The 27,077-nt window shown below is 42.8% G+C and overlaps 1 protein-coding gene across 7 annotated transcripts; it reads left to right on the top strand.

The window, feature by feature from the left end:
• The first annotated feature begins 2 nt into the window (after nucleotides 1–2).
• DCUN1D3 (defective in cullin neddylation 1 domain containing 3) lies at nucleotides 3–27,014 on the top strand. 7 transcript variants are annotated; one of them, XM_063344691.1, is made up of 6 exons: nucleotides 164–432; nucleotides 608–734; nucleotides 8,323–8,512; nucleotides 10,838–10,914; nucleotides 15,707–16,239; nucleotides 18,247–27,014. In XM_063344691.1, exons 5-6 carry the CDS (start codon nucleotides 15,809–15,811, stop codon nucleotides 18,728–18,730), a joined length of 915 nt encoding a protein of 304 aa, XP_063200761.1. In that variant the 5' UTR covers nucleotides 164–432; nucleotides 608–734; nucleotides 8,323–8,512; nucleotides 10,838–10,914; nucleotides 15,707–15,808; the 3' UTR covers nucleotides 18,731–27,014. The 7 variants fall into 7 exon arrangements, with proteins under 7 accessions (XP_063200759.1, XP_063200763.1, XP_063200765.1 ...); XM_063344693.1 differs by lacking the exons at nucleotides 164–432; nucleotides 8,323–8,512 and adding an exon at nucleotides 9–53; XM_063344695.1 differs by lacking the exons at nucleotides 164–432; nucleotides 608–734 and adding an exon at nucleotides 13–53.
• The last annotated feature ends 63 nt before the right edge of the window (nucleotides 27,015–27,077 follow it).

Genomic DNA, 27,077 nt, shown 5'->3' with positions numbered 1-27,077 from the left:
ACCCCCGGAAGTGATGCAGGGAGGGGGAGGCAGTCTCGCAGGGAGCCGCTGAGGTGAGTGAATTGGACCGTGTCTCTTCCCGTCCGCGCCGGGCTGCGGGCGGGGGGGACGGCGGCGGCGGGGCTCGGCTCGCCTCGCCTCGGCCGGCGGGGCGGGCGGGCGGCGGGGCTGGGCCAGCAGCCTCGGCGGTGGCGGGGGCCGCCGCTCGCCCCTCAGCTCCGCCAGGGCCGGTTGGGCGCTGGGGGCCCCGCGCCGCCGCCGCCCCCTCACGGCGGGGTGTCGCCCCCCACCCTAGAGTCGCAGCCCGCCCGGCCTCCGGGGCTGGCTGCCGGGACGGTCCCACGGTACCGGCGTGCCGGACCGGGAGCCGGAGCCGCCGCCGCCTCCCCCGGCGGCGCGACGCGGGGCGGTCCCGTCCGGGGCGCTTCTCCGGTGGGTGTCTGCGGGGTCTCCTCCGGGCAGGCCGGGGCAGCGGCGGGCAGACGCCGAGCCCAGCCCGCCCGTCTCGGACCCGTGTGCCCCAGGTAGCGGTGCTGGCTCACTTCAGGGTGGTTTTCTTTTTTTTTTTTTTTTTTTTTTTTTTTATTTTGGTGTGTGCTATCAGCAGGACTCTAAAACGTTTCTTGACAAGCCGCCTCCCTGCGTGCGGCACCGCGTCCCGCCGGAGCTGAGGGGATCGGCCGCTTTGTTCGGGTACTCTTGGTGCCCAGCCTTTACACGCGTAACGCTGGAAGGTGTATATTCATCGTGTTTTTAGGAGGCAGGCAGAGAGATAAGACGTAGAGCAATTTATTTCCAAGAGAGTTCTCATAATCTGAACATACCACCTTTGCACGGCCACTTTTCTTACTTTTAGCTTCCACTCCCTCTCCTGAATGCGTTCCCCCTTCCTGTGAAAGCTGCAGGCTGCGTTAATCGCTCTTACTCTTTGGGGCTATGGTGGTACTAACAAACCGCCCATAACAACTTAAGTTGTAACTTGCATAATCAGTGTTTCAAGCAAATATTGGTTGATAGAATACGTCTTTCGTATTAGTGCTGTGGTTACTGGAAAGAATCATTGATTATCTTTTAAATAGTTAACACTGCTGATAGGCTGTCCTTCAAAATGTTACATTGATAACTGGAGGGTCTGATGCCAAGTATCGGAATACAGCATTGATCTGCAACTGGTAACTTTTTGTAAATGGTAATGTCTGCCGCATAATTTAAAGGGGTAATAGGTTAAGTGCTCTGAAAAAAGGGGTATAGCTGTGCAAACACAAACCACAGAACCTTTCTGAAAATTACAGACAGGCTTCACTGGCACTTACAGTTTTGCTGCACGCTCTGTCTTTTTTCAGTGAACAAAAGACATCTCTTCTAAGTGCATTCTTATTATCTGTTTAAGAGCCTCTTTGTTAAACAGTTAATGTATAACTATGGTATTAGTGTTTTATTTGGGCTAGCAATGGGAAGAGAGAGTGTCTGTACTGGTGTTTCTCAAGCACATCTGAATGGTGCTGCATGTTTCCCTGGTAAAAGATAATCCTCAGAAAAGGGAACGTAGTCCTTTGGTTACGGCTGCATGTGAAAGTAAAGGGATCTGACTTTTAATGTTCTTGTCAGTTCTGTAGTTTGTCTTTAAAATCTTATACTTTCCCCCGCACAGGTGTGTGTTAGTGTTCTGTGGAAAACCTTCATAGCCCTTTATGTGAAAGGCAGCACGCAGTCTAAAGCAAAGATTTTCTGCACATCAGCAGAAAAAGGAGAGCTTGTGATCTGTGTTGAATTAGTTTGGATTCACAAAGTACAACTGGCTTTACAAACTTACTGCAAATATCAGCTCTTGTAGTGATTTCTAAAATTCTGATTATTTCCTAATAGTAAGTTCTATGCAGGAACGAATGTTTATAATCCTTAAACAATTTTACAAAACTGTTAATGGGGGAACTTACTGTTTTGATACTATTTGGCTGCTCTACGTGATGCTTTTGAAATTGCTTTCATCTTGAGACTGACAGCCTGCAATATGTTCTGTAATCTGTGCCTGGATGTTTAAGGCTGGGTTAGGTGCTTTCTCTGCATGGTTTCTTGCTTTATTTTGGAGTTGAACATTGTTGTGTTTATAGCAAATTCTGACTGATTTGCATCATTAATTCTTATAATTTTTTATCTTGGAAATTCATTCATAACTATATATTGCTTCCATTTAGTGTGGACTGTGTTCAACAAAGGTGATTGGACGAACTGAAGGGGTGGCTTTGAGAGAAGACTGTGAACAACTCCTTTTGGAAGACTGTAATTGAAATTAGTTAAAGAAATATATATTGAGCAAGAGGGACTGCCAGGCGGTTTGACAGACTTGTAAGACAAAGGGGCTTGTTCTGACAAATTCGTGTGTGGATGAGGAAGAGGCTTGGTTCTGTTGCTTACTTTGATTCAGCTTAAGGAACAGGAAAAAATCCTGTATATTGTGTGTATGTGTATTGGGGCAGGGAAGTACGAAGTAAATGGACAGGAGGTGGAAGAATGGGGGATAGACATGACTTGTGCATTTCTACATGGCAGAAAACGATGTAAAGGTGGTTTGGATATGAAGAGATGCACAGCTGCAAGTCGGTAGAAGTGCGAGTCCCTCAGTACTGCTCAGAACTGTCCCACACCGTAGCAGTCTGTTTTCTTTATGGGTGCTGAGGAATTCTTGATAAATTAAATTTAAAGTCTTGGAGTGCTATAAAACCCATCATCATGGGGTTTTGGCAGATTGTAAGAACTTGCAAAGTGCAGAAACAATGTCATTGTTCCATTAGGCACATGGGTCTGTAGTAGTGAATGTAACAGGAAAAACTCTGCTCTGAGTAAGAAGAGACTGTAAAAATAAAGGCATGGGATGTTAGAAAAACAGTCCCTTTTTTCGTCCTCATTCTTAAAAATAAAGAAGGAGCTGAAGACTGGTAGCCGGAATTCTTGGGGACTGAAAGAACAATCTGTAAACACTTGAGGGACTTGGTAGTCACAAGAAGGTAAGAGGGAACCCCCTTAACAGCCTTCATCAGAATTCCCTGACTGGGCTCCTTCTCTCTGGCTGCTTCTCCCTAGGGGTCTGCATCTTATCTCGCTGGCTTCCTCTCCTTTATTTGCCTCTGACTAATGGGCTTTGTCTTCTGGTTACTGGAAGTCTAATAATTTCTTTGTCTCTTCCCCCTTCCTCCTTTTAAAAATACTAGATTAAATGGCTGTAATGTTTTGCAGATTATCTGCATTGGTGACATGGATTAATTGTATGCTTGACTCTAAGTTATTCAGCAGTAATGACATAGTAACTTGACTTGAAACAATGGTAATTTCATGGCAAATGTTCAAGGCAAATGTTGCCTTCTGGTAAAGAGCCACCTGCAATTTACCCCCTGCAAACATATGACACAAGTAAACTGCGAGTTTGCTTGGTATCTTCTATGCAGTAAACTGTCTCAAGTGTGTCTTTTGAAACAGTCAGCTATCTCTCTCCTTCCCGCAACCCCCCCACCCCTCCTTCTTTTTACTCTAGTTTGAGTCAGGTAATTACAGATCTGGGTTGAAGCCTTCCCAAGCCAAGCCTTGCAGACGTGCTCCCATCGTTCACTCGTACTGTGACTTCACCCTTTCATGAAAAGGTTTTGTGGAACTGCTCAGCTGTCGGTAACTGGCTGTGGGTGAGCAAGTCTGAGAGTCCCAGGGGTGGCTGGCAAACCGGAGGGGAGCTCTGCTTTCCCTCAAATGCCAGTACTCTTTAAAGGTGACATAAGGAGGCTCTCCCTATCACATGTGGCTTTGGTGTGAGAGTTTGGTGATGTTTTTACATTCTGATCTCAGTTTTAACCCGAATAGAGCAAACAGGGGAAGAGAAAGTGATTCAAAGCTGCTTGCTTGGAAGATAATCTGAGAACTAACTCATTATATCTCCATTTTATCCATTTGTCATGGGGGACAGCTCTCCAATCCAATGATCTGCAGCTTGAAGGAAGTAGAAAGTCTGGATTTTAGGTAAAAGTTATTTAATTGCAGTAATTTGCTACTAGAAGAGTGATGGTTAAGTTGTAAGTATTAGGATTTCTTTCATAGAAGTAGGAATACTGTAGAGAAACCAACGGAAGCATAGGTGGTGGGACAGGATTTTGGTAAAGAGAATGAGCTAGTATAATCTTCTGGTGTCTCAGAAAGAATAGTTATAAATGCTCTTCTGTCTGTGACATCTGTTTTGTGAAAGACAAAACTTACTTAGTAAAATGTGAGAATGCTGTTACTGACCTCCTGTCACAGTTTCTTATTCCCAGAAAGTCAGACTGCCAAAGACAGTCATAGTTATTTGTCGTCTTGCTGTTCCTATTTAGTGAACATAAGTGTGTTTTTTTAAAAAAAAAAAAGAAAACAAAAGGGTTGTGTGCTCTTGAAAAATACCAGTCTTTTTTTTTTTTTTTTTTGCATATACATACTAGCAGAAAGTAACAGTTTTTAGTTCTTACTCTGAAATTTTTGGTGTAATGCAACTTTTCCTTCTGCAGCTTTGAAACATCTAATGCAGTCAGTCTTATCCTTTTGTTTTAAAATTGAAATGGAGGGAGAAAAATAATCTTAATGCCTATGATTATGGGAGGTGTGTGTAGTTTAGTAATAGACTCACAAACACAAATGTCCTAGAAGTTGGTTTTGGTCATATGCTGACTGTTCAATATTTTCTTTACAGATGAGTCTGTACAGAAAGCCTCGAGTACTCTGGATCAGCATGTAAATGGGCAGTCTGGAAATGCTAAAGGTCTGATACATACCAGCTTCAAGCACAGTTACCTGTGCTTGGAGTTAGTGATTATGTCTCATGAGGCACAGGATAGGTACCTACATACCTTACTTCTCTTGGGAGATGCAGGACATCAAGTGAAATCAAGGATATATGAAAACTTATTAACAAAATGTGTGTGTTGGTTGAAGCTGCCACTGGATTTCTCAAGGAGAGCTGAGAGTCTTTGTTATAACTGATGACTTAAGTTCAAGTATACTTGAAGGAGCGCCTTTGAAGCTGTCGATGCAGTTAACATCTAAATACTGCAGCACCCTTCGTATGATGTAGTGTTAGTGTCATTCACTGTCATAGGGAAGTCAGGACTCGAATCAGTAGAGAGAACTAGGGTCTCTGTACGTGGCTTTGTGCATTTTCTGCTTTAAAAACTACAGTCAGTTTGAAAATCCAAGCACGTGCTCTTAAAGCCCTTTCAGATGTCAGTCCTTTCACTTAGAACAATTCTTTGTACATAACTTAAATATGATTCCAGTATTTATGTGGTCAGCTGGTAATGAAGTTCCTACACAACTGCATGAAATGAGTGATTCTTCTGGCTGGCAGCCTGTAAACTGTGTTACACTTACTGCGATGGCCAGCAGGCCTTCTGTAAACTCCTTATGAGCATCTGCTGCCAGAAGTGATCTTATGAGGTGGTCTGGCTCTTGTCTTTAGACTTGTCCCTTCACTGCCTTGTTAGATGACTCTATGGGTCATGGTTCTCACAGCTGCTTTGAAACATGCTGGAGGTGGGACACTGTTAACCAGAGCTGCTGCGAGGGCTTTCTTCTTTTGTGTGATTAGTGTGGTTTTCTTCAGTGTTGAGAGCAGTAAGAAATATGATGTCATTCACTTATTACAATTAGTTTAAAGCATATCTTATTACAGAAATCACTTGATATCTACCTGAATTATATTCAGCTGAACATTAAGTATGCAGCTGCCTCGGACACTTCAGGGTGAAGTCTGCTAGCTGAACTCAGTGCAAAAAAGAATGTGTGCACATTTATCTCAGTTTAAAAGTAAATGTTTTTTTTCCATTGCAGAGCGGATTGTAGACCGAGGTGGTTTTTCAAAGTTATTCTGGTTTGGCTACAGAATAGTTGCAGTTTTCCATAGATTAATTTACGGAACTGACTGAGAGTAAGGTAAATATTTGTAGCACAGCTACATTCAGGTGCTTACAGCAGGATGCATCTGTGTCAAAGATCTGGGGGTCTTGGTTTCTGTTGGTCCCATAATCTGCAGTTTCACTGTAGAGATGTGAACTGGTTGTGTCTGAGCAGAGACTAGCTCTTCCCCTGGCATGTGCTGCTTTAATTATTCATAATACGTACTGAGGTGCTAAAGGTCTATCACGCTGTGCAAAAGTTACAGTGTACCCTGGAAAAATACTGAAGGATTATTCTTTTACAACTCTTTGCATATTAAAGGGAAAAAAAATCACAAACCCTCATTAGGTGATGATTTGCTTTTTTGTAAGTGCTGGACCTTGAGAGTTGTATGGCCTTTGACAAGGATCTCGGGGAGAGAGGGAAGACTGATAGTTTTTAAATGGATGGAGATGAATTGCTCAGTGACCAAATCTTTGTTTTTTCAAGGTGGTAGCTTCAAACTCATCCAGGGTTTGAATTACACGCAGTGAAATGAACGAGTTTGTTCATGTCTAAGTATGTATAAGGTGGGGATCTGGTCAGGGTTCTGGTTTCAGCTTTAGTGAAAACTAATGGTGTGTTCTTGAGCAGCCATGTTGTCTGGCTGTCTTGACTTCCCTTCTGCCCATTGTCTTGCTCATAGCCTAAATAGATTTCTCAAAACAAGTACTGCTGCTGCATGAAGTAGTTCATTAATTTATTTACATTACAGAAGCACCTGAAGGCACCCTTCTAAGATTATATGCTATTTAGCTAACTGGACTTGGGTTTGCTCTCTGAAAATACAATAATCCAAACAAATCAATCCACCCACCTAATAAAGTAGGATAAAGTGCATAATAGGAAAGGATTTAAAACTTTTTAATGGGGCCAAGTGGAAAAGACAATGAGAAGTAATCATAAGTAAGGTATTGTGTGGTTAGAGAGTGTAAAAGAAGGGGAGGGATTCGAGGATGATGCATGTCTGTCATCTGAAAAAGCTGCTTAAGGAATATGTCTTCCATGAGAAAAATTACTAAGGTGCCTTTACTCTCTCCTTCCCTATCATTTTTCACATTATTTATTTATTTATTTCTTAAGCTAACCTTGTATAGTTAGCTGCACACAGTGAACTGCAGATCTGAAACACCTATTCCATTTTTTTAAAGACTACTTGTTGCAGGTTGAACATGAAGTGTGTTATCATGCCCTGTGTCTTAATAGGGTGTGCTCTTCAAGAGTGCAGAAAGCAGGTTTCTTCTGCCCAGAGTCTTGGATGGAAAGATGCCCCTTGATGTCCCAGCCCTGGACTTGAAGTGACGGCACATGCCAAGGTGCAATTGTTTAAAAGATTTTTGCCTGCTTTTTGGCGACTGTGGGATAGCTTCTGGGAAGAGCTCTGGTGATAGCTCTGGTTCTTGGCACTGATTGCTGGCCCAGCATTACGGACTGTAGACATGGTGAAGCTGTTTCTGAATCTCTTGTTACTTGGATTATTTTTTTAGATACCTGCCCCTCTCTTCCCTTCCAAACAAGTTAAGCCTTTCCAGAATGGTCCTTCTCAAAGAAGTCCACATCTTTTTTGAGACAAAGCATTCAGGTTCCAACATATGTGTTGTCGGGGTAGTAACTGCTTAGTTTTCCCATCATCTGCCATTTACCTTTCTGCCAAGTGGCAGCCAAAACTCTACACGTTCCCTTTTCATGTGCCCATAAAACTAGCTTCTACTCTGATACAGGTGTGTTCTGTAGAGACAAACTTTACCCAGTTTGATCAGATTTCTAAATACTCCACTGTGATTCCAAAGCTCAAAGCGAGGTTAGTCAGAAATAGCTTGTTACCCTGATGTGGAACAGATCGACGAAGTTCCCATCTGTTTGTCTCCAAAATCATAACCTGGCTCTAGTTCATTGAAAGGTGCTTGAACCGCAGGGAGCCTGACAAACTAAAAATTCATTTTAACTAATTACAGCAGGACTTTCCTGCTTTTAGACTTCCTCTTAAGTAACTTTGCATAAATGTGTTTCTGCAGTAGAGGTGCAGAGCAGATCTGTGTGACATAGTGGTGCTAGCACAGCTCTTGGTTAGGGATGCAGTGAGGTGTCTTCTGGGCTAATGAAAGCCCATAATGTGCCCATTGTGCTGGAGTCATAGTGCTTTTGCTGAGAAAGTTTCGTTGCAGGTTATGACTTGAAATAAGCAGTTTCCATAATGTGGTGGCTTTGCTGACTGAAGCTTCGTTTGTGCTTTAACATTTGGGCACCAAGTGCTTTGGTGCAGTAGTATAAAACTGAACTGCACAGTAAAATTTCCCACATGGAGAGCTGATCCTCTCAATTTCTGCCTGCTGAAGATGGGAATTATATTACTAATTCTTCACTGATTCCCCACAGAAAAGCAAAGAAAGTTGCCTTTTGTGAGAACTCTGTCAGCTGTTATCGCTGGTGAAGCTGCCAAGGAGGAGCGTGGAGGGCGGTGGCAGCTTTGGTGCTGCAACGTTCTGCAGTGGGATCCTCCGTGCTCCAGTGCTCAGGAGAGCCTGAGTCACAGGGGGAAGTCAGACACAGGTGCAGAAAGAGGCAGGTGAGCAAAACAAAGGTCTCCATAATCCTGAGGGTGCATACCATTTACTTATTTTCCCAATGGACTGCTCAGTGGGATTGCTAACAAACCACGCAGGCTGCTTTCTGTTGCGTGACGCTCCTCCCACACCAGCAAGAGGGGATGCTTGGTGACGGTAGCATATGGCTGTACCTTACAATCCTGACCCAAGGACTGAATTAAAACCTGTGCCACAAAAGTGTGGATGCTGCTTTCCACCCCCGTCACAGTCATCGTGGTTTAGGATGAAGTTGGCCACAACGCATTGCTGTGCTATGATAGCCTTTAAATACAGGCTTGAAGAGCTTGGGTTTTTAACTGCTAGCTCATACTAATTTTTTATTCCACATCCCATAATTCTGTTGTCACAGAAGTTTAGACTTGCTACTACGTTAGAAATTAAAAAAAGGTGAAATGGGCAACTTGGTAGAATAAAAGTAGTAAGAATGGGAGAAGAATTGTAGCTGGCCGTTCTAATAAATGTTAAAATTTCTGTCTCCTGGCTCCAGGCAGTGTGTGCGTACATGTCAGCCAATGTAGAAACTACTTCAAACAAGCAGAAAAAGTTTGGCTATTGCTGGGTAGGGCTGAACTCTGTCAGATTCAACTTCTTTTGAGCTTGAAATAAGTGTTTGCTTCCCATATGCGCAGTAGTCCACTGGAAATATAGATTTGGTGGGTCTTAGGTTTCTTCCAAAGAAATACAAATCTGTTTGAAAAGTAGTTTGTTGCATAAAGTTGCCATGACGATGGTTTTCAAAATGTGAAGTGTAAGATGTTGCCTCTCCTCTATTTAATCAGACCCCTGGAGGAATGGGGCTGCACAGTGCCCTGTCCCTCCAGTCTCTTCTTTCCTCTCACAATGATTTATAAAAGGAATTATTTAGTTGCAGAGCGCCAAAAGAAATTAACATAAAAGTGCCAGATGTTACATTTGCTTAAATTCTTGAAATTCATGGGATGCTACGGTCAAATAGAAAGAAATCCAAGCTAGTACTTCCATGGCAAGAGAACTGCCCTGTTCCCGTACGCGTTAAGCTGGCTGGTGGCTGTGCAGGAGCGTGTGCTAAAAGAGACATGGGACTGTCGAGGAGGCAAAAGGGTTGGTGTTTGTGGGGAAGATGAGCTTTGGAAGTGGAGGATGTAAATACAGAATGAAGCAGGCTTTTTGGAGTATCCGTCTCAAAAGTAAATGCCTAAAAATGGCTGAGCAAAGATATGGTTTTGCTCCATGTGTGTATTGCAGGCAAAAGCACCACACCATGGTTTCTAGGGGTTTTGAAGCATTTTGGACGCCTGTTTCCCTGGGCTTTTGAAAGGTTTTTAAAAAGCTTTTATCTGAACTAGGTTTTATTTGTCGGTCAAACTTGTGCTAATCTGCATACAGGACTAAAGTTTGGGGAAAACTTAACATGCGGAAACCGGCATGTGTGATAAGAACTTGTTTCACGGTTGTCTTTCTACATCCATTCCCTACTTTATGCTGAAGAAAGCACTGAACAAGCTAATGTTGCCACTTGTTTCCTAAGAAGTAGGTCTCATATAAAAAGTAAGTGTACTAACAACCATAAAAACAAGACGTTTTAGTGTTTCTGTTAGCATGGTAGAGCAGAGGAGCTGTGCCAGAGCTTTCTTGTTTGTTTGCTTGTTTGTTTTCTAGATCAGGTACAAACAGAGGTGTTGACTAGGTGCTGTGGTTGTAGCTCTTGCTACACAAACCAGACAGACCTTTGTCATCTTCTCTTCAGAGCTTTCTAGTTATATAGCAGAGCTGGGAATTTAAGAGAGGTGAAGTTGAGCCAGCTCAACTGAACATGGGAAAACAAACATGGAAAAGAATGTGCTAGAGAGTGAAAAAAGAGAATTACTTTCTAGACCCAAATTATGCTTTGCTAGGTAGCAGCTGTCTGGCATTCACAGATGAAACAGCCGCTTAGCTAACATGCATTGACAATGTGAGCATGTCCTCTGTTTTGCTTTGAGTGCATGAAATGAGGAATTAACTCTCCCGTGCCGAAAGCCGTAAAAGTATCCGGAAGGGTGTGTTTACTCCTAACAAACATTTGAACTTGTCTGTTGTATTCAGTACCTGATCTATGCTTTATATGACAATGCAGAGTTAGTGGTGTTAATGCTACTTAATAAGTAAAATCTGAAGTAGTTTTATAAAATGACTCTTTCAATAAATGGATTTTGGCTGTGAAGGGTTTTAATAAATGCATATCCGCTTCTGAGCGATTTGGTGCATTTTATGTTTTTCATAGCCTCTTCTAATAGTAAAGATTTGTGTGGTCTTTTGTCTTACAGCATTCCATGTGGAACCCAGGGAGCCTGAAAGAGGCTGTGAAAGCTAGTGGAATGATTCCCTGTGTAGCTGAAACTATGTAAGTATCAGATGTTTGCTTACAAGATCACTTGCCTAGCATCAACTGTTAGAGCAGCGATTGCTTCGGGTTCAGCAGTTGCAATGATCCTCTCGTGCCTCCCCAATGGAAAGCAGTGCGTATCTGTTCAGAGCTGGCGAAAGACGGGGCACCCATGATACTGTTCCCTACTCTCAGCTATTTTAGAAGTCGTGTATCCCTGTCCGCTAAAAGGTAGATAATGCATAGTGCAATTCTGTAAAGTTCTTACAGACTATGCTCAAGTATTTGCCAGAAGTTGAGGCTGGGTTGAGGCTTAGTTAAGCTCTAGCAATGTGGTCTTTGCCTTAGCTAGTGAATTGCTACTTGGGAAGGGATTTTATGGCTGGCTGAGCTGTGTCTCCTTTTGTTATGAGATTTTCTGAATTTGTCTTTGAGGTGTTCTTGAATGTACAGAGGTTTTTTCCTCTTCTCTCTTGATGCTTTCTGCATTTTGAAACTTGTTGTAAATACCTTCTGATGCAACACTTTATTAAAGAGCATAATGCTTGTCTGTGTTTTGTTATTCTCTGGATGTATCCAATAATTTCTGTTACTACAGTAATGTTGGTCATTAAAGAAAAATACAGGGTTACTTAAATATCTCCTTTGCATCTTCTCTCCTGCTGCCAGCTCTCCCCCACTCCAGTGTTGCTGTTTTCAATTGTGCCATGGTGTGCTTGTGTGACAGAGAACTATTACTGAGTCACTTTGTTTTGTTTTTTTCAGATCTTGGGTTACGTGTGATCTGGTCACTTGAAAATGGAGAAAAACTAATTTCCTTACAGTACTTAAAAAAACCAAAAAACCCTCATCCACAACAACAAAAAAACCCAAAACAAAAGGTCCCACCAAGCATTAGTGAGGTCTTTCCAGTCTTCTCTAGGTTTTCCATTTAATGTATTGGGCAATACAGTTTTACACACCCTTTGTTTTTAGTGGATGGCTTTCCTTTTACTGTCTGCATTCACCGGCTCTAGTCTTCCTGTGTTTCCAGTTGCTCACTCGCTTCTAGAAAGGAGCAGAGGACATCGTTGCCGATCTCTGCTTTGCAGTTCCTGTTATGTGGAAGACGGCCTCATGGGCAACTCGGTGATTCATATTTACTGTAGGTTATTGCTCAATATGTGTCTGAGTAATCAAACTTCTTTGGGAGTACCATGTCCTGTAGCACCGAGTACGTTCCAACCTTAGCCCTGAATTTTGATCTTTTTTAGTAGAATGGCAAAAGTAGTGATCAGCACTGCCTTTTGTGTCTCACTATGAAGTTGTACAAGCCTGTTACAGTAAACTTGCTCTTGGGAACTGATCCTTTTGGGAACTGGTGCTTTGCCACCAATCTGGTGTAACCTTTGGGTACGTGAGAACTTTATACTTGTAGTTCCTGATCCAGCTGGGAGAAGTATCTCTGCACGTCCTTGTGCTCATTGAACTGTAATCAGCATGACCTAGACGTGACATTTGCTTTGCTCAACAGTTAAATGAGTGTTCGCTTTCCTGAGAGTGCTTTTTCATACTCCTCGAACACTGAGTTCAGTGCAGCTCCTGATGCTGCAACGGGATCCTCTTTCCAGCCTTCCTTAACAAAAAGGCCGAGTTCTCCCACTTATTTCGATCTCCTTCCGAGGCTCTGGTTCCTTTCATGCCTTGAAATCTGAGTCATGTAGGAAGCGGAGGTGACTAGTAAGTGAAGTGAATCCAGCTCAGTGAAGGCATTTTATAACAGAGTAACTGATGGAGCGCCAAAAGATTTGTCTCTTACAAAACCAGATACATGCGCAAACTGCCAGCGGAGGCAGTCTGACTTTTTTTTTCAAGCTGGTTTTGCTATTTTTGGGGTAGAATGCTTTAAAGTATCTGGCACGTGGCATCAAGTTTCATGTAGTAGAAAAGTGAGGAATTGCAGCAACTGTACTTCAGTATCTTTTAGTGTTTCTTCATAACGAGTAGGATTGTGCTCTGAAAAGCTCCTCAGGAGGGAGGAGGAACTCAGTTGTGGCAGGGAAGAGCAGTGCTAGAAGAGCCCTGGCAGTGGCTGGTCGGGAGCAGCCGTCAGCTCCTTGGAGGGCAAGGAGGCTGGAGAACAGAAAACAGGTTTGTTAGAGGGGCGTGCTGCGGGGGACGGGGTTAACTTGCACTCTGTGTTAATGTTCCTGTGCTCTCCAGTGGTTTTTGGAAACAGCTGTCAGGGTACTTCCTCACATACAGGTGTTTAATAATGCTGGCTGACCTTCCCTCTGTATTGTAATGCTGTCTGACCATGACAGCAAATGACAATAAACCCAGTCTGTTTCATCATACTGGTGATGTCTCTTTGTAGACTTGAATATTAGATTATCATCATTAATACAAGCTGTTGCTTAGGAAGTGTGACAGCATGAATCACTTGAGTTAGGAAGATTTATGGACAGAGTATGTAAGGTAGTCTTGCAAACTTTTTCTTTTTTTAACTTTAAATTGGGATTCCTAAAGTGAAATGGATTCATCTCTGTGCATTATGCTGTGTGTGATTTCACTGCTACCAGCTGCTTTAGGGGAAAATACCATTCACTAATGGGCAGCTATTCTTTAACCTGTCCATAGGAACAAGCTGTTCTGAATCCCCAACAGCTAGTAATTGCTGTTATGTGTTTGAGCAGAAAGTTTTATAAACTAGCTAAACTCTACTTTGAACTCTAATACTAGTTTTTACTCAGGATTTTTTTATTCTGTTCCTTTATTTGCATGCTTTTTTCTAAAGAAAAATGTAGCCAAAGTAGTAGTAGCTGCCTTTGAGGAACTGATGGGAGAACAAGAATTAGTGTAGATTGAGCATATGAATTCTGATGAATTTAAAGGGCGGGGGAGAGGGTGAAGGAAGGCTGATATCTGGGAGTTAATCACTAAGCAGTAATTTACGCTGCCTAATAATATCCTGTTTGTTTTGGTGTAATGAAAAAATGAGTAGTGTACACTAGAGAAGATGATATTGCTCAGACGCATGGCCGCACAGGAACCAGCGCCAGGCTGTCATCTGCAATTCAAAGAGCTGTGGAGTACTAAGGACCAGTGACACTGTCTTTCGGGTTGTTTATGTGGAAATGCATATTTTAATTAATTCTTTAAAATACAAATGAATACGAAATTATTCTTGAAAACATTAATTGAACTTTACTTGCCCATACAAAGTTCATCTTTAAAGCAGTTTGGCGAAAGGATGTACCGGATGCTTGTTCCTTTTGCCGCTTAAAAATAGGGTTTTGTTAGTTTTGTTTGTGGGTTATGGGTTTAAGAAAAGGAATTGAGGCGGGGAAGGGGAGCCAGGTAGTTGAAACCAGCATCCTGGCTCTTGCAGTTTTACTGGCAAAAAGATATTTTTTTTTTTTTTTGCTCATGAAACTGCATACGTGCTGTTTTGCCAAAATGGGTATAAAGTCTGAGAGAAGATTTGTGTTTGTAATCCTAATTTCTGGAGAATTCATCTGCACTTGATGTTTCTGTTCCAAGTTGGTTTACAGCTTAAACCAGGGATTTGGTCTCAGAAGAGCTTTACCCAAGAAAGAACACAGAAAAACTGACGTGACATCCGTTTTATTTCTTAATCTTTAATTTTTATCTCTTTTCTTTCTTGTTCTAATTCTGTAACCTGGAAGCAGTAAACAGAGACAGGGCAAACCCAGTTTTTATGTTTGAGGCTTTTGCCTAACTGTCAGTGGGGATGAAATGCAAATAAGTGGGTAAACGAGGAATACGATAAGCAGTTGCTTTCTTGGAGTTGAGGTTTCTGAGAAAAGGACTGTCCATGGCGTGGCTGCATGCTGATAGGATAGTGTCAGAGTGTTACTTTGGTTTTAATAGGGAAAATTTAAGAACCCTTTTCTGTGGGTAAAATATCTTTTCCCAATATGCAAGGCTTTAACATTGTGATTTGTGAAAACAGAGTATGATGAAATCATTTTGGCATTTTTAATTTTGATTTCAAAAAAAAAAAAACTGAACTGGAATTACTACTACTTATCTGCATGTGTGTCTGAAAAAGTTTCATTAAAAAGGCCCCCTCCCCCTGTCTGTCTTGTTACCTGCAGGGAGGTGCCTGCTTGAAACAATAATTCCTAAACACCGTCTTGCATGAGAAGTGAGTGTTGCCTCCTTTCTGCAGACGCTCTCTCTGTATGTTTTAAGGACAAAAAATCTAGATTCCGAACTCTGTTTAAAAAAAAAAAAAAAAAACCCAAAAAACCAAACCCACAATTCTCTTGCCCCCCCTCCCCCCCCCCCCCCCCCGAACCCCTTTTGCCCATTTGCTGAAGGTACAGCCTAAATCTACTGCTTAAGTCTCTGCCAGGTTCTCCCATCAGTGTGTCGTGTGTGTCCCGCCCCCCCCACCCCCGGCTTTGTTTCAGTGTTTTATATTCTATATATAAAATGTGGGTATACTTTTAAAAACCATTTCCTTTAAAATATTTCTGGGTTAGAGTAGTCTGTCTTGATGAAGCCTGTACATGAATCAACCTCTTTGTAACCTGTGTTACAGTAAGAATTTTAGGAATTTCCTTTATTAGGACCCGTTACTATACTGCAGCCACTGAGTGAGCTGCATTGATTTCTAGGTAAAACGGCCTGAAATTGCCTGAAATTTATGGCACATGCCAACCTTCTCTACACTACTCCTTTTCAGTCTGCAAAACTTAAATATCCTGAAGTTGGTCTCTTACTGGCAACTGTTATTCCACATGTAATATTTACAATATTCTTTGTGGAGAAACAGCAATTTGACTCTGAAACTGTTTTTCAGGTTAGCTGACTGCCGCTAATGGCATGGTGAGATGTGTTGAAGAGCAGCTGCGAGGCTGTCCGACGGCAAGGGGACTGCTCTAGAAGCTGGGCTTGCAACATCATGGGCCAGTGTGTCACGAAGTGCAAGAATCCTTCTTCTACCCTCGGCAGCAAAAATGGGGAAAGGGAATCCAGCAGCAAGTCGCATAGTAAGAGAAGTGCAGTCCACAAAGACGACCATGGCTCAGCTTGCGGGAAGTCTTCAGGAGATATTCTTGTGAATGGGACAAAGAAAACGGATGCTGCTGTGGAGTCTAGTCAGCCTCCAACGTTTTCTGGAGATACAAAGAAAGACACTGTTTCCAGCGCAGAAGAATCTTCGCTCCAAAGGATCGGGGAGTTATTTAGGAGGTATAAGGATGAACGGGAAGATGCCATACTGGAAGAAGGAATGGAGCGATTTTGCAATGACCTCTGTGTTGATCCCACTGAATTTAAAGTGCTAGTTTTGGCTTGGAAATTCCAGGCTGCTACCATGTGCAAATTTACAAGGTTAGTTCTTGTAGAACTTGTAATCATTTTCATATGTTAAAGTTTATCCTGTCATCTTTATGTTGGAGAGACAGCCTCATTAGCTTCACTTACTTATTTCTTCTAACACTTGCATTTTGATCACATTAATTCCTACCGCTGCAGAAGGTAAGCTTTGCATTGTCCTCTTTTCCCCTTCCCCTCACAGTGGGTTTCGGAACTGAAAATGTGGTTTTGGACATACTGCTGCTAATGATGAACAGTGCAGTGGCATTCTGTAGACATTCATTTATTCTTGATTTACCAAAAGCAGTTTTAGTGTATCCATCTTGGTGATGAGATCGGATGCTGAATTTAATCTTCGCTTTAAAGTAATGTGAGATTCCTTAGTAATTGCTACCAGCGCTGTTACCGTTCTGTGAAAGGATGGCAGACTGCTTCCTAAGAGTTGCCCCTGCCCAAACAGTGTTACACTTAATGTCTTTTTCCAAGAGTAATCCTATTAAAGCATGGAGAGGGAAAGAAATGCAAGGTTTTTGACACTGTCAGGTCTTTCATACTGGCTGACAAGGGATTGGTATTTAAAGTGCTCTCTGTCCTTCTGGACAAGGGGGTCACTCAGCAGGCTTTTAGAGCACATGTGAGGCTACAGGAAACGCCAGAACAGCTAAAACTTACCAGAAAAAAAGAAATCAACCCAAAATTACAACAGCCCCCCCCAGCTTGATTATCAATGTTCCAGGTAAGGGCAAGGAAAGACTTCGACATGGACTGGCTGAGAGAGAATTAATTTTCTTTATTTTTTTGGTTTATCTCAATTGGTTTGAGGAATGCTACCTATTTTTACTCAGCTAATAACTTTCAAAATTACTTTAGTGTTCTGAGCCTTGAACCAAGGCTCTGCTGTGCACTGAACACAGATAGCTTTTCCAGCATCTTGAGAGTCTTTGTGGATGTGGGTGTGTATCAAATGGATGAGTTATTCCGAAATGCAAATGTGGATTTACTAGAAACTGACAGCACAGGTATTTGCTAGCGTGGCAAAGGAATTGCAAGTAGTGTCTGTGATTCTGCACAACCACATGAGTTTTATTACCATTGTTTTTGATTTTCTTGGAAAGACGGCAAATCTAGCAGTGAGAGGTTGCTTTTGTTTAACAGCACACTCCATGATATGAGAGCTGATCGGCTTCTTCCATGAAGGAAAGCAATGTGGTCTTCTGTTGTGAGTGCTGCCCCGTCTCCTGTCTCCTCGCCAGCCCATCCTGTGTCGGAGTCTGCTGGCTCTGGTTAATTCTGGCTGGTTATAACACTTGCTCGTGAGCATTAGAGAAATCAGAGCTAACCATCTACCCACTTGGCCAGATTATTAGTCGGCTAATTAGTATAGGACTGGTGCTTCGAGCAGTGTTTATACGTTGCGTTGTAGCCTGTGTTGTGTGATGCTGTGCTCTCTTCCGCTCTCTCGGCAGGTGCCTTCTCTGACCGTTGCCATTGGCACCCTTTTTATTTTGCAGGCTGGAAGAGCAACCAAAAACCGCAGGAAAGCCACCAGTGAACTGCTCTGTCCCTTGAGAACAGTTCACCCAGAGCATGGGCGTTTAGACATGGGCAGTATTGAATCAAGCTGGTTAAATATGGCACTTCAGTGCATAAATGTCGTGTTTTCAGACATTTGGCATTTCTTCTGTGGTAAATTTTATTCACTTCTTAATGTGAAAGGCACTGGATGTGGTATTACCGAGTTGTCGGAAAGCCAGACAGCAAAATCTCTTTTGAATGCTAACAGTGTCCCAGCAGATCTGAGTGGTGTCTGTGGTTCCCCAAGCCATGAGAAATTTCTTGGAAACGTCTCCCCTTCCAGTAGGTCCCACTGCCAAGATCTTTGTGCCACCCGGGCGGAGAGCACACCTTGTCTTGTCCAGATAACCCTCTCCTGATTTGGCATAGCTGAACAGAGACGGGACGTGTTCAGCGCGTGAGGTCGGTGGGAAGTGCTCGCACTAATTTTTCTTTCTTGCTTAATAGGAAGGAGTTTTTTGAAGGCTGCAAAGCAATAAATGCAGACAGCATTGACGGCATTTGTGCAAGGTTCCCCAGCCTCTTAAATGAAGCCAAGCAGGAAGATAAATTCAAGGATCTCTATCGTTTCACCTTCCAGTTCGGCCTGGACTCTGAAGAAGGACAGAGGTCGCTACATCGGGAAATAGCCATTGCCCTTTGGAAATTAGTCTTCACTCAAAACAAGCCCCCCATTTTGGACCAGTGGTTACACTTCCTAATCGAGAACCCCTCAGGAATCAAGGGAATCTCCCGGGACACGTGGAACATGTTTCTAAATTTTACTCAGGTGATTGGACCGGACCTTAGCAACTACAGCGAGGACGAGGCCTGGCCGAGTCTCTTCGATACCTTTGTGGAGTGGGAAATGGAGCGAAGGAAAAAGGAAGAGGAAACCAAATGTATTACGTCTTCGGACACAGAGGGCCTGTGTGCGGAGGAACAGACTTAGCGGCATCGAAGCAGCAGTGACGGAAGGAACCTGTTGCCCTTCATGAAATGTAAACTCTGGATGTTTCTGGAAATTACCGAGGCTCCAGACTTTTCTACTTTACACCTTTTTCTGCCTTGTCTTTGAAAGGGCTCTAAAATGCTGTATCATGTTTTAGGCACTTTCTTCATTTTGGTTATTCCTTTTACTCTTGCCCTGAAATATTTGACCCTGGCTACAAGTTAAGCGTTTTGGGGTTTTTTTTTTTTTTAAGACTTCAGATTAGTATAAGTAAGTCTGAGATTTCTTGCACAATGTAGATCTTTTTAGTTAGGTTAAATTAACATTGCTAAATTATACAGTGCCAGATTAAGTTTTTCATACTACATCTGTCAGGGCGGGTCTGTACTGTGTGTAGTGCTGTTTACATTGTTGGAATTTTAGGCTGTAATAATTTTAAGGTTTTATACCAAGATGAACAGCAGTGTTAACTGTTAACTATAAATGCATTAATCCCCCCTGGTAATAAGGCCCTAAAAACCAACGTAAGCAACAGCTTTTTGTAATATGGCTAATTCCCATTTTAAAGCTAACTCTTAGTGAATGAGTCCAGGTCATTCCTTTTTTTGGAGTTTCAAACTAAATGTTGGGATTGTTTTATAAAATTACTGTACCTGTCAGTCAACTGAGTGGTAGATGACGATTTGTATCTAAATCTCTTACACATCATGTAATAAAAGAGCAGTACTACCTCAGTTTTATTGAAAGTGGACTTCTTGATGGACTTCCATTTTCTCTGGAAGTTGTATTTTTGTGGTTTCTTGAGAATATTTTTACTTGACTAAAAGAACCAAAGGTTCTGCTTCTTAAGTTTGCTAAACATTGACAGAAGCAACACACAAACCCTAAGTCTTCAAGGAAAACTGTGGTATAATTCTGCTTTAATTTGTTTGATTTATACCTAAAGTATTATCTTACTTGTCTGGCAAGCACAGTACTTCTATGTAAGGAATTATCTTTTGCATTAATATTGACGAACCAATTTTTTAAAACCTATGTTTAATTGCTAAATCGCAGTTAATACTCCACACTTTCTGGAGCAACAATATCGGCATCTGATGACAAAGTGAATTCTTAATGTGTTCTTAATGACAACAGTGTAGATGAGTCGTTTTTAGACTGATTTGATAATATTTGGATAGGAGTCAATTTATTATTTTACAATGCCTGTATTGGGACTATTTGCCTGTTGAAACTGTTGTGACTTAAAGGGAGTTTTATTAACACTGGTTGAAACTTTTTTTGGTTATTGATGCTACCTTTTTTAATTTTAGTATGTCAACTTTTTTACACCTTTTGGTAAAAGGGATGATTGCCAAGGCTTTCTATAGAGCTAAATACTGGCTTAATGAATTTGATACACTTCCATTACACACCTTTTCTTTTCAGAGCTGCGTTTCGGGATCATAAAACAGCTTCAATTAAAAAACAAACCGAAACAAAGAAACGCAACCTAGGCAGTCATCCGCAGCATCTAATGGCTTTTGTGATCTAAGGGTTTTAAAGCTAAAGGGAAACAGATTTTAAGTGGCGAGCTTCTCGCTGGATCCAGGATGGCACCTGCTTTGCACGTCTGCTGTGCCCCAGGGGTGTTGGCAGGGAGAGGAGGAGGAGGAGCTGCCTGAATTCTGGCACTGGCTTTGCTGGTGTGCAGCCTATGCAATAGCTTGGGTCTGAGATGATAAATCACTAACAAAATGTGGGTATTGAAAACTGTTTAAAAACAAACCCACAAGCCACAGATAGCATCTCTTTCATTTAATAAAAGGAGAGTTTGGTCCGTGCTGCTTCTGCAAGCTCTTGCTGGGAGACGTGTTGAGCTGTGGAGAACAAATGTGGTTGTTCCAGATGCAGCTGAGTCTGGCGCTTTGCAGGAGCAGAGCCCTGAACTTGCTGGATTATAGGGAAATATCCCCAAAGCTTTGTCCTTGCTAGTATAACCTTCCAAGCTCCCGTGGCACGAGTACTGTTCAGCGGCAAAATCTTATTCTGATTTGGTGAGCAGAGCAGGCCAAAGCACTTGTGCTGGTATGATTGAATTTATGGTGAGGCTTTCGCTGGTGCTGTTATTTTTAAAAAAGAAAAAAAAATATTCCCCAACAGAGGCTGCTTTGTTAGCAACAGTTCCAAATGGAAACTGATTTGGTAGTAAATGAAGACTGTATTTATAAGTTTGAGACTACTCATTCATTCAGCCGTTAAATGCTTTGTTCATCACTTCAGTATTTTTTTTTCCTAAAGGGAATTTAAAATGTCCAGAGTGTGAGAACTAACTATTTAAATGGATAGCCAGTGCACGCACATGCACACCCAGTCGCGGCGGTGGCTGCAGCTGGTTTGTACGCTGAACTGCAGCAGCTCCAAAGGGTGAGGGATAGAGCTCTTCAAGGTGGGTGTTTTTCTTGTGCTCTGAATGTGGATTTGCAGTAAGGAAAGCCATTTGTAGCACATCAAGGCTTAGCCTGTTTTAGCGCATCAAATGTAATACCGCTTTTTTTTTTGAAGATGGTGATGGTGAATATATAGGAAGGGAATAATCTTGTTTCCTGTTGGGGAAAGGACATACGATTCTCAGTGGCTCAAGTCACAAGCTTTCAGTACGAGAGGAAAACCTTGTTCTTGTTCTGCCGCTTTCTGCCCAGCAGGAGCAACTCCACTCGTTGGGTAGAATACTTGCAAAAATAGCCAAATGATCTGTCTAGCAAAGAGCCATTTGTTTTTAGCCTAACTTCATTTTTTTAATTACCATTTACAGAATGCATGCCAGACCTGTATCAGTTTTAAACTCCTGAACCAGGAGCTGAAGGCGTGACTCTTTGGCGGTGCTGGAAGTGAGAGAGGGCTCAGACCTGCCCTTGCATTCCCTGGGGATTTGATGATCCTAAACGATAATAGCCCATGCTCTGTAATGCCGGTGTACCTGTGTGGGACTGGGGTTTTGTACATGTGTTTGAGAAGTTTTTGACAATATTGGAGCCTCTGAAAATATGCTTGTTTAATGGTTAAACTGTGAATATCTGTGGAACAGGCCAAATACATTCACTCTTCATTTTTATATAATTTAAATCTTTATTGTGTAGGGCACAGGACTGTAGTGAATAGTGATGCTGATGGAATCCTTGAAACCATTGCAACTATTTAATTTTTTTTTTTAAATTAGAGTATGCAGTAGAAAACTTGATGCATGTAGTGAATATGCTGCAACTTGGCATAAATAATAGGTAACTATATAGATAGTTTTAGTAATATACTGGAAAACTGGTCTGACATCCACACTCTGGCATTTTATTGCCTTCCCTTATATGCAAAGAAATACAACTCCTGTAAACTTTACTCCTGAGTAATAAAACATTGACCCACCTGCACCATATTATAGTTTGCAACACCTTTAAAATTTGGCTCCCAGATAACTGGAGGTTCAGTTGTGCTAATTTTCACTTGTGTGGGTGCGTTTCTAAGGTCAAAGACTATTTATTGATTCAAGTAAGGACTTGAAAGATTCCGCCTGTGGCTGGCCATAAAACATGACCGAGGAAATTAGTTGAAATTGAATGCTGGATTGTGAGTTTACTTGCTGCTGGTGCTATTCTATATGGAGAATTATAGCTTTTGTTTTTTTTTTAATGTTGTGCAATCGTAGTGAAAGAACCATGGGAAAAATAAATGATGGTGTGGCAGGTGCCATCAAATCGGATAGCTGCAGCCGGGGGCAGCTGGGTCCGCCCCGGGAGGAGCGCTGGCGTCCCCGGGCTGGCGGGGCAGATCTGCCCATGAATCAGCCTCCCAACCACTAGAGCTTTTCGGCTGAGCACGTTTAAGAGCGTGACAGGAGTTCCCCCTGCTCTGCTGACCGGGGAGTGACTCGGGCTCGGCTGCGGATAGATGGAGCCCCTCTTCCTGAGGGCAGGGTGGCTGTCGGGTGCGGGGGTCAGAGTGCTGGGGGCGGGGGCAGCTTTGCCTGTGTGACTTCTGTTTCACTCCTCGCATGTCCCTCAGAACCCGAGTAACCCGGGGATCCCAGGGTTCTACTAGCCTGTCACCCGTGGTTCCCAGACATGGCTATGCACTGACCAGTGACCTTAGTATTTTCACGACACTGACAACATAAGTATCTTCCTTACGGTTCTAAGCCTTGTTTCCAAAAAAAAAAAAAAACCCCAGCAAAGAAACACCACGTAGTTAATAGCCACCTCAGTTGTGGTGTAATCCGTTGGCTGAGGTTACATCATTCCCATTCATCGGAAAATAATAGTCATTGTGAGTTTCTGGGTCTCGCAGCCTTGTGTTCTGCAGTGTGATCCTTTTTTAGAAGATCCTCGTTAAACTGGGCACCCAGTTCTTCCGTTGAGCTCACTCTGCTCAGAATGTGTGCGTGTGAATTTAGCCTCTCGTATTAAAAAGGAAGATGCTTAACCTGAATCTTAAAGTTCTTCGGGGTAGTGTTTCATTAACATGAATACTTTTTTCAAATAAGTATTGAAAGCTAAGTGTTTGCTTAAATTTTGTTATGTGCAAACAAAACCGCCAGTGTTAAAACTTTCTCTCTGGGCTATTGAAGATCGAATCTTTGGTTTTCTGTTGTCAATTGAAGTGAAATACATGCGCTTGTTGGAAAGAAGGCTGTAACTCCTTCACCATGAAGTACATAGGTGTCTCTACCTCTTGTTCTTAGACTTGAATAGTTTAAGGTTACCATCCTTTGCTCCCAGGATTTTAAGCCTGGATGAGTAATCTTTTTTTTTTTTTTTTAATTGACCCAAGTTAAGTATTATCTATTTGCCGTACTTTTTGGTATACCGCTTTTAATCTGCATGCAGTCGACCCTGTGAAAGGGAGCCAAGTCAAGCTGCAAACAGAGCGTCGGTCCTCCTGGGTGCTAGTTTTGGAGTGCAATGGAGTGTCCGACTGGAGCTGCATCCCGTGTGGCTCAGGGCCTTTTATCATCACACGTCCTCTTCCCCGGTCCAGCTCCCTGCACTGACAATAAATTGAAGATGGAGCAGCTGCTCCCCAGGAGGGAGCCACCAGCCTTTTCATTTGCCCTTGAAAAACTTTAGGAACCCACCTGATGCAGTGCCATGAGTGTGTTTTTCTTTTGAGGAAAAATACTGTGTTCCGTTCCATCGGGCTGGACCTGTAACAACCAGCGAAGATGGGAGCTGCAGAAGTGTAACAGCTGTACCCGTCCTTTTCCTCCCTGAGGTCAGAATCTTGCTCAGGATAAAGGATAAAACCCTTACACTTGAGCAAAACTGGAGAGTTCTGGAGTGTTTTGGAGACGCCGGAGCGGCGTCTGCGCTCATTGATGCGTGTAGGTGGTGTCTCTTCTTCATGCGACACATCCGTGTCCCTTGCTTTCCTCCCACAAAGAAAACTACAACGCAATTACCGTCATGGCAAGTCCCGAACAGATGCTGCAGCAAAATTCTTCTTCCAGTTTGAGGGCCGCTTTCGGAGTGCAACCTCTTGCGCTGTCTGTTCGGGCACATATTTCAAGGGAGCGCAGGGGCCCGAGAGATGATTAGTAAAAGGAGCGTCAATGTACTAGTCCTGCTAACAGCTTGCCTTAAATCACTGAAATTACAGCGGTTCCTCGCTACTATTGCAATCCTCAGTCAAGATCTGTAATTAGATCTTAAAATCCAACAGGTTCTGGAGGTTATACAACACTTTTTAATTTTAAAAAAGCTTCTATCTTTGCGTACTTGCACTCTTTGGATAAGCCCTTTCTGGATAACACGTCATTTCACACACACACAGAAGAAACCCCATCCATCCCTGATGTTCTTGCTGTAAAATGTTTTGGGGTTGTTTGGTTTTGTTTTTTTTCCCCCTGTAAATTATATTTGGACTAAAGGTTGCCTATTGTTGAATCAATGCATTTACTTGAATGTTGCCATTTTATGCAGTTACAGCTGCTGACTCCTGCTCTTCTCTGGGCCCGTGAGAGGGGAGATGCTGTGACCAGAGGTGACAAACCCGCACAGGGATCAGCGGAGCTGAAGGCTGGCTGCTGGTTTTATACTCCCATATGTATTACGTATTAGAGGACGTAACAGAATAGTGCTTAATATTTTGAAGTTGTGACTTTTTAAGTCGCGCTAAACAGTTATCTTAAGAATATGCTCGCTTTCTTGTCTATAAGTTTAAAACAGTCTTTAAACAAGGCGATGGGCTGGTGCTGTTGGTGGTTGAGTAACTCGAGTTCCGAGAGATGCGGGTGCAACTGGCGGGGTCAGGTCCCAACCCGGCGCTGCTGGGGTCTGCGCTGGCTGGTCTTGGGGGCGTGAAGGGACTGGAAGGCCTTGAGAGGCTGCGTGGAGGAGAAGGGTCAGCCCGGGAGAGCTGGTTGACGCAGCTGTATTTCTTGGAGGACTTGCTTGTGGATCTTGGCCCCAGTTTAGCCTCAAGTCACCCTTTACAGAAGGAATGCATTTTGATAGTGTTTGCTCCCAGAGAAGTAACTAATTCTAACTAAGGAAATGACGAGAGCGCGCCTCCGTGCAGCTTTCATGGAATCAGATGTGAATACAACTGGCTGGTCAGTCTCTCCGTTCCTCAGTGAACCAGCAAGGGTAGATAGGGTCACACCTGCCGGTCTTTGTGTGGGGAGTGGTTTTTGCCTTTTCAGACTTACCCAGGAGATAACCGTGGATGGTCCAACGTTCTCGCCCTGGGAAACGATGAATGTATTGCGTGTCGTGGGGCAGACCCGTGCTTCCTCTTTTAGACAGCAGTATCAGAAGTGCTGTGTAAATGTAATGCTTGAAAATGGCTGGAGTAAATTCTGTTTCATGTGGGATCTGTTTTTTAAAAGGATGTGGCCAAATTTGAAACGATGATCTAGAGGCAAAGTGGGAGTAGTTCAAGATGATGCATCCACTGTGTCCCATTTGGTTTGTAATTTTACAGTTACTTTTCATATATCAAATTTTGCTCACCGTTGTCTGGAACAGAATGGAAACAGCATCTTACAGAATGTGCAATCTAAGGCACAATGCAAATAGGTTGTGATGAGAAGGTTGTCTTTACTTGATAGCAATCCTGAGTGCAATGTTTTTGTCGTGTCCCTTTTGGAAGAAGAGCATTAAGTGCAGTCTGAGGTTTTTCTTTTCTTATAAGCAAAGCATTGGTTTGTCCATTACTGACTTCTTGTGGAATTTGTGCCAGATGTATATTAAATATTTTGGTGCTTTTTCTAATCCAAGCTGCCATTCATTTGCCTGTGAGATTATTGTACTTCTGTATATTTAAATGACCAATCCTTAAAGAAAAAAAAATAATCCTTTAGTCACAATGTATCCTGACTACTGTAGCTTTGTAAATGTTCCAAAGCTTCTGGGTTTCCTGTATTCCAGTAAGGTCTGAGGGGAGGGAGGGGAACGGCTAGAGAAACCTAACCCACTGGAAAGGGGACTTGCACGCTGTTCTGTGCATTACTGAACAAATGAGTAACATTTGTGGTGTTTACATGACACGTTGGTGTTCACTTTTTTGTGCTCAAGCTTTGTACAAAATGTCTTATTTAAAGCTGACGTCCTTTTTACATTTTCAATTAAAAGGGGACAAATTAATTATTTTTTCATGCCTATAAATAGGACTCTTGATAGTTTTATTTGCCATCTCCAGAGTTTCTCAAGCAGGAATCCTGGATGTTCACTAAATCCTGCCTGGTCCTTGCAGGGAGGTGACCACGTCATTGTTAAGTGAATGGAATGAAAAACTAGCTGCTTTTTTCTTTTTTCTGCCTTTGCAGTGCAAGTGTCTACAACAAGGAGATGCTGGATGGGAACAGTCTTAAGAGGAGCACGTTCTTGCAGAGGGATGAGTGCTGCGGCCCTGCCGTTCCCCCCCTTCCGCTGAGCTGCCCGACCCCGGTCGCTGTGGGGCTGGGGACGGGCAGTGCTGGGCCAGGGGACCCACTCCCTTCTTTCACACGTTGTAGTAGCACCAACGTCGATGCTTCTCCCAGTTTGGGAGAGCTACAGCCAAAGGATGCTGGGCTCATTGCTTCTTTTTAGAAGAAAAAAAAAACGATTTGGCTGCATTCATCTTGCTTAATAATACATGTCATTTCAGGAGTTTTCGAGGCTTAAAATTTAGGTATGAAAGACAGACGTGAGCATCCACTGCCTGCTCAGTGCTGCTGCCTCTGGGCCAGTGCTGTGTTTGCCTTTCTTTCCCTTGCCTTTCTTTTTGCCGGCTCCTCCACGCAGCAGCTCCCAAATTCTACTCCAGAAGCTGCTCTTTGCTCAGGAGCCCGACACAGTGAACTTGAGGTTGGAAAGTAGGAGGGTGTAAATATTCT

Source organism: Chroicocephalus ridibundus, chromosome 8 (genome assembly GCF_963924245.1).
Source record: "Chroicocephalus ridibundus chromosome 8, bChrRid1.1, whole genome shotgun sequence".
NCBI classification, from domain to species: Eukaryota; Metazoa; Chordata; class Aves; order Charadriiformes; family Laridae; genus Chroicocephalus; species Chroicocephalus ridibundus.
Note: the sequence above shows the minus strand (reverse complement) of the source record. Positions and strands in the feature narration are given on the sequence as shown.